The sequence below is a fragment of the Mus musculus genome, chromosome 10 (genome assembly GCF_000001635.26).
Source record: "Mus musculus strain C57BL/6J chromosome 10, GRCm38.p6 C57BL/6J".
Taxonomy (NCBI): domain Eukaryota; kingdom Metazoa; phylum Chordata; class Mammalia; order Rodentia; family Muridae; genus Mus; species Mus musculus.
The window spans coordinates 121634370-121650074 of record NC_000076.6 but is presented as its reverse complement, the minus strand read 5'-3'; the positions used below and the strand labels follow the sequence as shown (position 1 = coordinate 121650074).

At 45.4% G+C, this 15705-nt stretch overlaps 1 protein-coding gene across 4 annotated transcripts in view; it reads right to left on the bottom strand.

Moving 5' to 3' along the window:
- Positions 1–8974, bottom strand: part of D930020B18Rik (RIKEN cDNA D930020B18 gene) — a 53234-nt gene extending 44260 nt beyond the window's left edge. For 3 of the 4 annotated variants that reach the window (XM_006513551.3, XM_006513552.3, XM_006513555.3), the window contains exon 1: positions 8006–8974. In XM_006513551.3, coding sequence (XP_006513614.1) covers positions 8006–8257 — 252 coding nt within the window. In that variant the 5' untranslated portion in view covers positions 8258–8974. The remainder of the gene's footprint in view (positions 1–8005) is intronic. The other variant, NM_177335.4, reaches the window with a different exon arrangement.
- Between the last annotated feature and the right edge of the window lie 6731 nt (positions 8975–15705).

The window sequence follows — 15705 nt, the reverse complement described above, 5'->3', positions numbered from 1 at the left end:
TGCTGTCTAGCCCAGGCTGGCCCTGTACTCACGCTAGCCTTGAGGTCAAGTCAGCCTTCCTGCCTCCGTTCCCAAGCACTGGGATTATAGACATGTGCTACCTTGCCTGAATTTGACCCAATCTAAAATCTTATTCATTTATGTTCTGTACAGGAAAAAGCATGAATGCAGTCCTCCTGACTTAGTTAGGGTCTCTGTTGCTGTAAAGAGATACCACGACCACCACAACTCTTATAAAGGAAAATATTTAATTGGGGCTGGCATAGGTTTTGTCTATAAGCATCAGTGGCAGGAAGCATGGCAGCATGCAGGCAGATGTGGTGCTGGGGAGGTGGCTGAGAGTTCCACATCTGGACTGGCAGGCGGCAGGAAGAGAGTAAGACACTGGGCCTGGCTGGCTTGAGTACCTGAGACCCTCAAAGCCCAAACCCAGTGACACACTTCCTCCAACAAGGCCACACCTCCTAATAGTGCCACCTCCTGAAGGCCTATTGGGGCCACTTCCCTTCACACCATCACAGCCCACACTAAAGCAGAGATTATGCAGCTGGGTTTTCCACATTTTGGGAACTCACAGGAGCCAGCACACCCTGACTTTAAAACCACCTTTGTGATAAGTTATTGAAAAGTACGTACTTTTTGTTTCTCCAAACAAGACAATGTTTTTTTTAACTTTGTTTCCTTTTCACTTATTTTATTCTTCTTTCAGAAGATTTATTTTATTTCTAGTTATATGTACGTGCATGGGGATGGTTGTGTATGAGTACATGACTGCAGATGCCAGCCATGGATGCCCTAAAGCTGGAGTTACAGGTAATTCTGAGCACCCAACATGGGTGCTAAGAACCAAACTGGGGTTCTCTACAAGAGCAGTAAGTGATCTTAGCCACTGAGCGGTCACCTCCAGACCATATTAGCCACTGAGCTGTCCCTCCAATCCCTCTTAGACACTGAGCCATCCCTCCAGCCCCTACTAGCTACTGAGCCATCTCTCCCCAGCCCCTATTGGCCACTGGGCCATCCCTCCAGCCCCACTTTTATCCCCTTATTTTTGAACTGAAAAGCACTTTAGTTGTTTTGTTTTGTTTTTTAAATTATTTTTAAGCTAGCATATAAAATGTGTTTCATTATGGCTACTTCAAACATACATAGCATTGTCCTTTTTTCTTATTCCTGGAGCCTAGGACTTCTGGAGGGCATACAGTCGCAGGGAGAGAGAAAAAAAAAAAATAGAAGGAAGAGAGCCAATCAGGGGACCTTTCCAATAGAAAGAATGAAACCTTACCTAACACAGCAGGGTCTCCAGAGCATGCTGAGATGTGAGCTCCAAGGTCCAGAAGGGACAGACAGAAAGTGAGAGGAAGACACCCAAAGCTTCCTTCTGGGCTCCCTGTGCACACGCAGGTCCACGCATACACACGAGCACATACACAGAGGAATGCACACACACACACACACACAATGCACACTCATGCATATGCACACATGCGCACACACACATACAGACAAAACACAGAGAGAGAGACACACTAACACATTTATTTGTACGTAAGTAATACTTTTTATATTTAGGGGCTTTTGTTTTCGTTTTTAGTACATCTAGGGGCTAGAGAGATGGCCTAAGAGTATCTGAGGCTCTTACAGAAGACCGAAGTTTGGCCCCCTGCACTGACATAGGAAGCTGGCCTGTAACTCCAGCTCTGGGGACTCTGACACCCTCTTCTGGCCTCCCAGGGACCCACACACATAAATAAAAATAAAAAAAAAAATAAATGTAAAGAAAAAAATGTGCCTCGCCTTAGAGAGACTCTGATGAATTGTAGTGTTGTACACACAAGAACAGACCTCTAAAGAATGCCTCCAAAAGCTTTTAATGAAACACCAGCACTTTAGGGAGGCCCAAGCTTTCTAGGAAACTTTGAGATGAACCATATCAAACACCTGTTAAGAGCCCAACTGCACATTAACGCTTTTTTTCTAAAAAGGAAATGTCACCTTTTAGAAAGGTGACCAAATTTATACCTTTTGCACAACGTGTAGATTTTTGAAATAGCTTTTCATAGCTGCTACCTGTCCCCCATGTCCCCTCTTTTTTCCTTTAGAGGAGAAAATGGGATTTCATCAATTTGCTTACAGGCTTGTTTTTGTTTTGTTTTTTCTTGTTTTGGTGGGGTTTTTAGGGGTTTGGTTATTTTGCCTGAAATGTAACCATGCCTTAGATCAGTGGTTCTAAACCTTCCTGATGCTGCGAACCTTTAATACAGTTCCTCAGGTTGCAGTGAGCTCCAAATATAAAGTTATTTCATAGCGACTCCATAACTGTAATTTTGCTACTGTCATAAATCACAATGTAAATCTGATATGTAGGATATCTGACACGGGACCCCTGGGAAAGGCCATGTGACCCCCCTCAAGGGTTTGAGAATTACAGGTGGAGAGACTCACGGGTTGATAACTGTTGTCTTCGATTAACATGCTACCACACAGTGAGCACAGAAACCTGGGGCCCAGACATATCAAGGCTAGTTTGCTCTGCGGCTTACACAAGTCCAGTGACCGAGAACAAAGGCAGAAATGGAACCCGAGACAAGTGAAAGTTAACTAACCAGAAGACAAGCTTGTAGGGTAAGATGAGAAGTCTGAGGCCAGAGAACAGGACGGTGAAGAAACAGCCCCAGAAAGAGGACTTGCACCCTGGTAGGAAAGGGCATGAGTTTAGCCTTCAGGAAAGGGAAGGCTGGTTCCAAGCTGCCCACAGTGACATAATGTAATTCAGTGACAACCATGACACAAGTCAGAGGGTGACCACACAGAAAACAAGAAATTAGGGAGCATGAAATTCTTAAAGAATGAATAAAAGTATTAAATTCTTAAAATTTAGAAAACTCCATCCTGGTGTGGTGGTGCGTACCTATGCACTTGGGAGACAGAGGCAGGTAGAGCTCTGGAATCGAAGGCCAGCCTACAATAGCAAATCCTACACAGCAAGTTCCAGGGCTACTTAGTATCCACAACATTGGAATTTCAGTTTCTTTTAAAAACTCAAAAATGTTATAAGAACATGTTTTCGTTTTAATCCCAGGTGTGGGACATGGGGTGGCTTCAGATCGTTCAGAGCAGCTGACTGATTTGTCACGTGCTATAGCAGGGACATGATTTTGCCAGCTGCAGATAGTTTCTGCAAGTGTGTGGTGTTTGGGGACTTTTCAGGGTATACATAAACGCTAGGACCCTGGGGAGCTAGGGATTGGCTGGTTGGGTGATTGGTTGCTGGTCGTTGCTGACTGGTTGTTGTTTGCAGTTTGTTTGTTTGCTTGTTGGTTTTTTAAGATTTATTTATTGTAATATATAAGTACACCATAGCTGACTTCAGACACACCAGAAGAAGGCATCAGATCTCATTATGGATGGTTGTGAGCCACCATGTGGTTGCTGGGAATTGAACTCAGGAAGAGCAGTCAGTGCTCTTAACTGCTGAGCCATCTCTCCAGCTGCAGGTTGCAGTTTGTTAACTAGTCATTCACAAAGAAGAAACAAGAAGAGGAAATTCGATGCCCTGACAGGGAAGATAAAACTTGCCCCAAGGAACTGATCCTCATAATCAGCAGGAAGAGATCTAATGATAACGTCGCCCCCTTTCCGACCCCTGACTTTATTCTTTCTCCTTTCGTCTGTATCCTTTCTTCCTCTTATCTCATGTTAGCCGGTTAAAGGGTAGAGAAGGGTGGAAAAAAGAACCCCCAAAGTAGCAAAGACCAGCTACAAGACCCTTTCTTTTGAAAAAAAAAATTTTTTTTCTTTTGGAGAAAATTCTATGCATTATATATTAGCAAGTCACACTGGTAACAAGTAAGGTGACTCCGTGATGACCAATTTTTCATACAACTGATGCTAGGAACTGGGAGCTAGGAAATGGCACAGAGGTTAAGAGTGCACAGGGGTCCAAGCTAAGTTCCCAGCACCCACGCTGGGCAGCTCAGAACCACCTCTAACTCCAGCTCCAGCAGGATCCAATGCCTCTGGCCACCGCAGGCACCTGCACTCACGTGCACACATACACGGAATTAAAAATAAGATAAATCTTTTTTAAAGATTTTATTTATTTATTTATTTATTTATTCTTTTTCTGGTTTTTTCGAGACAGGGTTTCTCTGTATAGCCCTGGCTGTCCTGTAACTCACTCTGTAGACCAGGCTGGCCTCAAACTCAGAAATCTGCCTGCCTCTGCCTCCCGAGTACTGGGATTAACGGTGTGTGCCACCATCGCCCAACATTTATTTTTTATATATATGACGAGTATACTGTAACTGTCTCCAGAGATACCAGAAGAAAGCATCAGATCCCATTACAAATGGTTGTGAGCCACCATGTGGTTGCTGGGAATTGAACTCAGGACCTCTGGAAGAACAGTCAATGCTCTTAACCACTGAGCCATCTCTCCAGCCCAAAAATGAGATAACTCTTAAGGGGGAAACTTACAGAGTCGAGTGTAAGCCCCTGGACTATCATAATCCTAGAACAGTTTTATAAAATCCCAGAGAAGGAGACTGGGGCATTCGTGCTTGGCATGATATTTCTCATGCGGAATAATCTCAACAGCTCCCCCACTGGAAACGCTGTGTGCCCGTTGTAACACACTGCCACAGCCCCCCTGGCATTTAGCAACAAGGATTTACTTTCCTTAGGCTGTGGAGGTGAGAAGTCCAGTCGGAAGGCCTGGCCTTGGGGGATCAGTGGGAGGGAGCTCAGTGGACCAGCCCTTGCCTGAGATATACAAGGCCTGCATCTCAGTTCCCAGCAATGCAAAACAAAAACAGACACAGGAGAGGGTGTTGCTGAGCTCAGCCAGAACAGCTCCTGGAGGCTCCCTAGGAAAGTCTGTCTCCTTGACAGCTCCAGCACCTGGATGCTGCCTTCCTTTCTCTTGCTCCAGACTCCTGCTTCCTTTGACACTAACAATGGCTGGCTCCGTCTTTCTCATGCTGCCTCTTCGTATTTTACTTGCCCTGGGCCTACCAGGATACTTCTAATTAATTCAATTTTACTTATTTACTTTTTAAAGAAGTGATTTGGTTTAATTATGTGTATATGTAGGAGGAAGGGTATGTGAATGTGAATGTAGGTACCAAGGAAGACAGGCTTCATGTCCCCTGGTGCTGGAGTTACAGGAGGCTGTGAACCACGGGATGTGGGTGTTGGGACCTGAACTTGGGTCCCTCTGTAAGCACTCTGAACTGATGAGCCACCTCTACAGCCCCTGTTTATTAACGTTTTCAGTGGGGTCTATGTAGCCCAGGCTGGCCCTAAACTCATGTCCTCTGCCTCTACCTCTTGAGAGCTGGGATGAAGACATGGGCCACCAGGCCCAGTTCAGATGCCTCCTTTACTTAAGTCCATTAAGTGGCATTCGTAATTTCCCTTGTGATATAACATAGTCACAAGTTCCAGGGGTTTGGAGCCTTCCAAAGCTAACCTACATTTTGCAAGATGGACCATAAACCTAGTAACAATATTTAAATCTTATATTTGTGCAGAACATTTATAGATGTTACATATTCTTCTCGTGTTGTTTGTTTGTTTGTTTGGGGGGAGTTGTTTCGTTTTGTTTGCAAACAGGAGGTTGAATTTAGTCATCATGCATTAATATTCTTCTGCATATTCAACAGATAGGTGTTGGTGGTGCACACCTTTAGTCCCAGCACTCAGGAGGCAGAGGCAGGCGGATCTCTGAGTTAGAGGCCAGCCTGGTCTACAGCGTGAGTTCCAGGACAGCCAGGGCTATACAGAGAAACTTATCTCAAAAACAAAAACAGCTGAATGGAAAAGTATTGGCTCAGGACCCCCAAGACCAAGTTCTCGGCACAAAAGAGATTTGTCCCAGAGGGACAGAGGGTGGGGATAAGGAACAGAGATAGGTGATGGAGGAAGAGGGGAAAGACCAAAGGGGGGGGGCAGGCAAGGGAAAGGGGAAGGGGTATTTGTCCCAGAGTGGGGCAAAGGACTGCCTCTGGATGGAGGGGAGAGAGGTGTGGCCCAAGGGCAAACGGTGGTTTATAAGATAAAATAGGGAACCCCATGTTAGGATAAGGTATTTCATTTTAATTGAGCATGTTAATTAGGTGAGCCAAAGGGGGCTTTTGATTGCTGGACTTCAATACTTTAATTTAGCTGGACCTTGGTAGTCAGCCTCAGGAGGAGGAATTGGCCAAATAGGGAAGTGACGTTGGGAGTTTAGGAATGTAATCTAATGTTTTGTTGTTGTTGTGGTGGTGGTGGTGGTTGTTTTCGTTTTTGTTTTTTGTTTTGTTTTTTGCCAGGCAGAGGGAATGGGGGAGAAGGGCAAAGCCTGCCAGAGCCATGCTTGCCACACACAGGCTGGCCAGAGTCTCTTCAACAACAAAAAACTCTCCTGAATTCCTGAAAGGCAAATCCGTCCATAAAGCATGAGAAGTTATAGAGCTTCTTTTCACAGAGTTGATTCTGGGTTTCTGGACCCTAAGGAATATTACTGTGCTGCTCGCTTTCTCTCTCTCTCTCTCTCTCTCTCTCTCTCTCTCTCTCTGACACCTTAAAGTAGTATATACAGCTACCAACAGACTGTGTCTGTTGGGGAAGAATAGCAATATCAAAAAATCATCACAGTTTTGTCGAAACAACAAATATTTTCACTAAAGACGCTAAAAATGCTGGGTGCAAAAAAGCTTTCTAGCACATTTGCTCAGACTGCAAGGCCGTACGCTGGTAGAGCACTTATCTAGCACAAGGTTCTGGGATACACATGCACACACTGCAGTTTATTTATATGGCAATTTATTTCTAATTAGTTCAAAAGAGTGGAAATAATGTCAAGGATTTACTTCTTTTACTCAAAGAAAAAAGAAAGGAGAGGAAAGGGAAGGAAAAGAGAGCAGGCCAGCTGGCTCAGCAGCTCAGAGAGCTGCTTGCTTAATGCCAAGCCTCAACACCTGTGTTCAAGTTCCAAGACCCACAAACTGAGAGAACTGACTTACACAAACTCCTCAGACCTCCACATTCTCACCATGACACACACACGCACACACACACTCACAAATATACACGTGCACACAAAATAAAAAGTGTAATAAAAGTTTCAAAGAAACAAAGGTAGCCACAGCCGACATCTGAGTAGAATTTAAAAAGAAAATTATTTAATTGTATTATTTTCTTATAAATGTGTTAAAGCCAAGTTACTGTTCTGTGGGCAAAACAGCTTCATCAACAGCCTTGCCAACTACTCCCATGGGGACACAGACTTAGGCAAGCGAGAGTAAAGGCTAGACACAAGTCCCAGAGGAACTAGGAACACCTGGAAAGCAGCTCAGACAAAGAGACCTGGAGGCAATCAATAAAAGGAGAAACAGGAGAGGAGGCTGTGCCTCCAATCAGCTGCTGCGTCTTAAAGTCAATCTATTCCCAGAGGAGAGGGAAACAGTGGCTACTCTAAAACCCAGGGCAAGACTGTATCTCTTGAGACTCAGTCCTGAGGACACTCCTTCCAGGAAGCTTCCCCACTCCGTTTGAATTAAGTGGCCAGCCTGAAAGACGCACGGATCCTGTGCACATCACGCAAATTATTCGCTCACGCACTTTTTCTGGACCAGTCACGTGTGGACTACACATGAGCGGCAAGAAAGTAAACAAAGCGTGGCGGCGCTGGCTTGCACAGGTGTGGTCTCCCGTTCCTGCAGAAGAGGTGCAGCACGGTACCCGCACGGAGTAGGTGCTTAATGAACAAGAGGCTTGTCACTATAGCGAGACTGGTTGTCAAACCTGTTGCCCAATTTGGGAGCAGAGGGTTTTCAGGAGGAGAACGGGAGAACTTGTTTATTTGAAATTCTACATCAAACCCCAGCTTTTCCACGCAGCTGCTTTCACTGACAAGAGATGAAGTCCGGGGCGGGATGGGGAAGGTGTTCCTCCTTTCTCCAGCGCCAGAGGGGGATGCGAGAGTTTAGGAAGGAGCCTGCCCGCCCGCAATCCTCACCAGGTCAATGGCCACGACGTCCCGCAAAGCCACTACCCGCCGGATGGACTTGGGCGGGTTCTCGGTCAGGTAGATGAGCCGGTCGCTGAGCACCACGTACTTGAACGTGTGCTTCTCGGCGTCCGACACCACGATGCACGGCTCGTAGGCGCGGACCGCGTCGTACACCTCCGGAGGCAGGTGCCGCCGCAAGAACGCGTCCAGACGGCTGTTCGTGCGCCCGGGGAAGCCGGATCGCGCGGGGCTTGCCATGCGACACCCGCGACCAGGCAGAGTATCCTGGGTGGCTGCGACTCCACGACACCCAGTGGAACCCGCGCGCGCCACAAAGCCGCGCGCCTGCCGCCTCTGCCACCAGCGCGTCCCGGTGCCCGGAGCCGGACCTTGCTTCAGGAACCAGCTCCGGAGTCGTGTTCCCCGAGCCCCCTGCCCCGCCCGGTCCCGCCCCTAAACTTCGTCCTCACCTACACAGCGATGGGCGGAGCAAGACTAAAGTGTTGATTGACAAGGAGAAGTACTCAAGGGTCTGGGAAGAAATACGGCCCCTTTTCAGCTACTGAGCCACATGGTCACATTAAAAACTCCACTGATAACGGAGGCCGGTTTGAATCTGATTTCCTGTTAAAGAGAAACTTGAAACCGATGGGATTTTGCGGAGTTGAGAATCCTATAATTACCATAACACTGCCTGCTGTGACTTTCAAGCTTTGTCTTAGAGGCAGGAGTCTCCAAAGACCCTTACAAACTGTTTTGGTAACTCAAGCCATACAAGCCGTGCGTCTGTGTCCCCGATGCCTAGAACGATGCGGAAAATGAATGCCAGGTGGAAGGGCCCTCTGGAAGCCGATGGGTTGAAGGATGTGATTATGTAACCTTAGAGATGCAGAGCAATAAAGGGGTTGCTTCACGTTTGCGAGCTGGCCAGGAATAACGCTGTATGTTAGGTTGGCGTGCTAGGAAGCACAATAGAAACTTGCCCTAGGTGTGCGCTTCCATTTTTATTTCAAACCCCGGAAAACCCATCTTTCTCCCCCTTCCCACTCATAGAAAGACCCGAGGATGGAGCTGGCCCACATTTGTAGGTCCAGGATTCCAGAGACAGGCCTGAGGACAAGCCATAAACTGGAGGTCTACCTTTGTTAATCTAGTGAGTTCTGGGATGCACGGCAAAACCCTGTCTCAAAAGTAAATTCATGGAGATGATACAATGAAACTATATTATTCCTCTATTTGCTAACAGACCTCAATAAAGTCTGATGTTCCTTACGGTGATTTATAGTCTCCCTTTTCATACTTTACTATTATGAGCTGAATATTGTAAACAATTCCAAATTCATCATGGGAGAAGAGCATAGATGTGTCTCAGTATACAACCAGATATGGTGAACAACTCACCACAGCAGGGAAAGAGTAAGTCATTGTTTCTTTTCTTAGCATGTAATTGCTCGGAGTGGGGAGGAAGTGCCACCTGCTGGCAGAATCTCAAATTCTGTGTGGCCTAGCACTCAGTGTCCCCAGAATCTGCTCTGTCTGACTCCTCAGCCGATAGATAAAAATTGACTCTCACCATGGTTACAAGCTTTGCTGGTAAAGGACCTTTGCCACTTTAAGCCAATAGAAAGGCAAGGACCCTCAACTCTGCCTGATAGTTACCCTCACAGCAGCTCAGTGACAAATAACAGTAACTGTGACATCAGAGGTAGAAAGTGACTTCAGACCACTCACTGTTCTGTCTCTGGGTTTCTGGTTTTATACCCACTTCCTGGGACCAAGACAAACAGAACGCCCGGAGCATTCCAGAAATGGTGTTGCACTTGCTGTGGGTGCTTAAACACCCATTGAAAAACAATTAGCTTTTGGTGACCAAGACACCAACTTTAATAAACCTTAGGATGAAGCACAAGACAGAGGTACTAATGACCTCATCTAGGCTTGGCGACTCACAGAGAAGACAGTGTCATGGTTTCCAGGTTCTCCATGTTCCACTCTGTTGCCAGGGAAACAGCAAAGGTCAGATGGCAAGGATGAGATTAACCAACTGCAAAGGAAAAAATTGCTGAATTTGGAGCCAGGGGCTGGGGAGGGGGGTGTATTGGATTAGTACTAATACCACTGTTCACTATCTGTGAGAGTTTTAGGGAAAAAAAAAATATATATATATCACTTAGCCTTCCTGAGCCTAAGGCTCATCATATATAGAATGCAACTTCTAACACGTGCCTGGCCTACCAAAGAGAGCAGAAGTGAGGGCTAGAGAGTACCCAGCCTGCCAAAGAGCAGGAGTGAGGGCCAGAAAGTAGTAATGACACTGAAGTGTTTTTGTTCCCCAGTTTTTTCAAATCCCTCCAGAGTAGCTAACCCATATACACCCGAGATTAGTATTCGCTCCTTGTCATCTGAGCCTGTCCAAACTCTAGAAACTTTTAGCACAATAGATTCTGAGTGATCAAGCATTCGATAACCATTTCCACCAAGAGAATGGAGGGTTCCTTGCGGGGCGCTAAGCTCAAAAGGCACGACATCGACGTCCATCAGAACGGAGCGGTATGTCTTGAGTCCAGGGTTAGTGTAGACTGAATTAATTTGAATTAACTTGAAAGAATAGGATTTATGAGCATAATGTTAAAGCAGGCAAACCGGGTTCACACTGTAGTCCTCCAACCCGGTTGTAAATGACCTTGAACATCTCAGGGTCAAGGCCTAGGTGAAATTTGATGCTAGGTAACTGTCACCTGGCTAGCCTGCCATTTTAAGAAAACTTTCTCATGCCCAGGTTGATTCCATATTCTGTTATGTTCTGTGCCCTTGGGAACCAATCACGATAGAAGCCAGTAGAACTGCTTTTGTATCCACAGTAAGACTGGACCACAATCAACCACTCAACAGTACTTCCTGCACCTGCGTATAAGCTTTTATATGGTATTTGCTTTTACAAGTTGTCCCTGGGATGGACCCCAAACAAGAGAGACTCCTGCACCAATATAAGAAACTTTGTAATAAGACTTCCATTTTGAGTAATGATCAAGTAAATATTAAATTCTTAAGACCTCCCTGGGAACTGACACCCTACTTGGCAGAAAGAGACATGGGTAGCTGACATCCTGGTTGGTAAGCTAATGTTAGACAAGTACCATCCTTGTATAGATACGTTAAGACATGAATATTAGACAAGTCGAGTCCCTTGCCACAGTTGAACACCCCAACCAATGGGATCAGGGTAAGTGTACAACAACCACAGGCTCCTAAGGAAAGGAAATCCCCCTATTCCTAAACCCTGATTGGTGGAATGACTTAGCATAGATGTTTGTAGATCGCAGGCTTTAAAAGCCCTGTAGGATGTTAACTCGTCACAGTTCAGTTCCCAAATCTGAACTGTGGCCCTGATAGATGAGTCCTGGGGCATTTGCTCAATAAACTATCCCTGTCCTGCTGAGATTGGTGTTTGTATGTTTTGTGAGGTGATTCATGGACCCCCCCCACACACACACACACTCAACACCTCAGTTTCCCTGTCTGTGAATGAGAGCAAAGGCTCCAATACCAAAGTGCCATCGTGACCAGCAATGCTTGACATTTAGAGAGAGAGTCAAGGCTGTGTAAAAGAGTTTGACAGCATGAGCAAGACTCTGGATTTGATTCAAAAGAAGTAACAAGGTCAAGAAATGAAGGAGCAGGCATAATGGCATGTGCCCGTAATCATCCACTGCCTATATTGGTAGGCAGAGGCAGGAGGATTGCTACAAACTCAAGACCAGCCTGGCCTACAGAAAAGAGTTCTCAAGAAAACACAGCAAGCAAACAAACAAACAAACAAAGACAAAAGATCAGGTGCCATCCAGGTGTGGTGCCCCATGCCTTTAATCTTAACACTCAAGAGACAGTGGCAGGCAGATTTCTGTGAGTTCAAGACTGGCCTGGTCTACATACTATGTACTGAGTTCTAGGAAAGCCAGGGTTACACAGAGAGACCCTGTCTCTAAAATGCACACATACACACACACACACACACACACACACACACACAGAGAGAGAGAGAGAGAGAGAGAGACAGAGACAGAGACAGAGACAGACAGACAGACAGACAGACAGACAGAGAGAAAGAAAAGCACGTGCCTAACAGTAAATACTATTTGAAACAAGTGCTAGGGCAATGGCTCAGCAGTAAAGAGCACTTGTCACAAAATCATGAAGACCAGAGTTCAGAGACCAACATCAACACACAGCAGGATTCCCACAAATTCCTGTAGCTCCCCATTCCAAGGGATCTGACATCTTCCTCTGGTCTGAGCAGCACATACAGACCCAGGCTCAGGCACCATGCACAGGCATGGCACGAAATCTTAAGTAGAGTAACTTCCACAGGCACGTGACACTGTCCTGTCAGTATCCCCTTCCTTACAAAGTATCAAGTTGAAGTTACTCCTGGAGTACTGTGCCGCTGACCCTTTTGGTCCCTTGTCTGTATGGAAAGGGTCTCTGGTCACAGGTGGGCAAGGAGTCAGTGGGAATTGACAGACTTGACTCGAGGGAGTCTGGATCTGAATGTAATTTGTCAAATCGAGCATCAAACTTTTTATACAGAAGAAAATAGGGAAGTTGGGTGACACACCGGCAAGGTACAAAGAGGTTACTGGATTCTTACACAAAACAGAGGAATGCAAACTTGGAAGGACTGGCAGGAACCAACTGGGATAAAATTTAGTGTTAACAACTGGGATAAAAACAGCTCCACCTAAGGTCCACTTAATCTTAGAAGCCAGGGGCCAGGGCTCCGTGCCCTTGTCATAGTTCCTACACTAATCTATTGTATAGTCCACCTTCTCCCTAGGCCATTGTAAATACTTGTGTATGGGTGTAACTCAGCTATCTATAGTTCTAAGTATCTACTCTGGTTCCTCTTTAGGTCACAAACTTCCTTCTTCCTAGATAATGGTAAATTCCTGTGTAGGGCAGTGACTTAGCTATCCATGCCTAGAGTCGATCAAGGACTGCCTAGAATCTAACTTAGCTATATGTCAAAATATCAATCCTTAGGAGCACTTGTAATAAAGCAATATTAAGGGAAAGCACATAGATCCGTTTACCAACTAAAGCAAGGACATTGGAGCATTCGTTATACAGGATGTCACGATTCCAGGAGACTAAGTTTCCATGAACTTTTCGCCTCGGGACAGCACCCAGGTTTTTGGGGTCTGTCGCGCTTGTCACTACTGGAGTGGATGTAGCAGTACTGAGCTAAGCTTTCTGGGCTTCAGACCAAAGCTCAGAGACTAATACAGAGACACTGCACACAATAAAGAACAGTATTTTAAACTCGTTTGTTTGAGCCTGTTTATTTTTGTTGCCGGGATTCCCACCTCACATAGGACAACCAGGGGCTGTTCCTCTAAGCTACATCATCTGCCAGAACAGCATTTTGTTTTTATTTTCATGTCAAGAAGTAAAAGCGGGTCTAGGCATCTCTAAGCTGCTTTATTTTGCTTTATTTTTCTTATTAGTTTTCGATAGGTCTCATTTACTCACATTTAAATTAAGACAGACGGTGCACATGGACATTCGAAATCTGTGGTAGGTGAGTCAAATCTAAACTTCACAAGGTGACACTGGAGAGATGACGAGTACTCAGTAACTCACAACTGTAACTCCAGCTCCAGGGGAATCCAGTGTGCTCTTCAGACCTGCGTGGGCACTGTACATGAATGGTGTCCTTACATACATGCAGGCAAAACATGTATACACATAACATTTTAAAAATAATAAACAAAAGTGGGACTGCTTTAAGAAGCTCTTAATTATTCCATTTAGTACTAATGAATACTGTTCATTTAAATATCTATAATAGTTAGCAATCAGATAACACACAGAAGTCTACAAAATCTAAGGAAATATGCAAATGCTACCAATTAAAAACAACATTTTTCTGGATATATGCAAAGCAAGGGACCTTGGAACTCTCAACCTTGGAACCTTTCCATCGAATCCCTCCTTCCCTCAGGACTCAGGGAACCCCGCAGAAGCAGAGGCAGAAAGACTGTAAGAGCCAGAGAGGATGAAGAACACCACAGAAACAAGGCCTTCTGGACACAGCAGGACTGATGTGCATATGAACTCACAGACAGATGCAGCATGCCTAGGGCCTGCATGGGTCTGCACCAGATGGGCTCCTAGAGCTAAAAGGAGATGTGGACACACGCCTCCATCTCTAACCTAGAAGTTATCTCCACCATAAATAACTACTTGCAAAGTTTTCTCCACGGGAGTCTCACTGGGGGAACAAATACCCTTAATGGTAGGTCCATGCCCAACAGGATGCCAACAGAAAACAAACCCAACAGCATCTTCAGAAGTTCCTTGTCTCATAATGTTGAGTCAGAGAGTTTTTTAACCTTACAGGTTTTTTGTATATACATTATGGCATCCTTTTTTTTTTTTTTTTTTTTTTTGGCATTTCTATGGGATTCCTATGTGTGCAAATGTGTTCGTCTCTGAATTCATGTGTTTCTGATGCTTTTTCTTTGGCTTTTTTTGTGCTACTTGGATTTTTTTTTTCATTTTTGCATTACTCATTGTGTCTTTTTTCACTGATACACCTTAACAGGCCAGCCCAGAGGGCTGTTTTCTAAGACGACAGACAGAAAGGGAGGGGATCTGGATAGGAGGAGAGGGGAGGTGGACAAGAACCTGGAGGGGTGGGGGCAACATAATCAGAATATACTTTGTGGGGGAAAAATTCATTTTCAATAGAAGGTAAAAAGACACAAATGGATTAAAAACAGAAACAAATAAAAACCCTTCTCTGGGGCCGAGGAGGAGCTGGCTTAGAGTGTAGAGTTCTTCCGTGCTAACATAAGGACCTGAGTCTGAACGTCCAAGAGCACACTAAAAAGTCGGTGCTGGGCTAGAAGGCAACTCAGTGGCTAAGAGCACCTGCCTTGCTGCAGTTCTGGAGGGTTGGAATTCAGTTGCCACCACCCGCAGCTCTCAGACATCTGAACCTTCCAGGGGATCTAAAACTCAAAGGACCCGAAGCCTCTGAGAGCAGCCGACACACAGATATACAAGAGGCAAAGAGCCATACACATAAAATAATAGAATGGAATCTTTTTAAAAGCTACACATGAGTGAACCATGCCTGTAACACCAACATTTAGGAGGAGAAGAAAGTGGATCAAGAGGGCTGGGTGGATAGCCAGTTCAGAGAGACCTTGTCTTGAGACAATAACTATGATGGAGAATGAGGGAGGTGACACCTGACACCCCCTCACCCCCACATTTGGGCACACAGAGGTGTGCACCCCACGTCCTCACACATGAGCCGCATACACATAAAACACACCCAGATTTCTTTTCACGGAGTAATCCGTATATCCTTTATTATTCCCTTCCCAGACTTCCAAGATAAATTAGAATATGTAATAAAAAGGGAGGAGCTGAAAAGAGGCTCAGCAGTTTAGAGCACTTATTCTTGCAGAGGACTTGGGTTCAACTTGCAGCATCCACATGGTAACTGTTTTAGTTAGGGTTTTCTATTGCTGTGAAGAGATACCATGGCCAAGGCAACTCTTATGAAGGACAATATTTAATTGGGGCTGGCTTACAGGTTGAGAGGTTTAGTCTATTATCATCAAGAAGGGAGCATGGCAGCTTCCAGGCAGGCATGGCCCAGGAGGAGCTGAGAGTTCTGCATCCTGATCTGACTA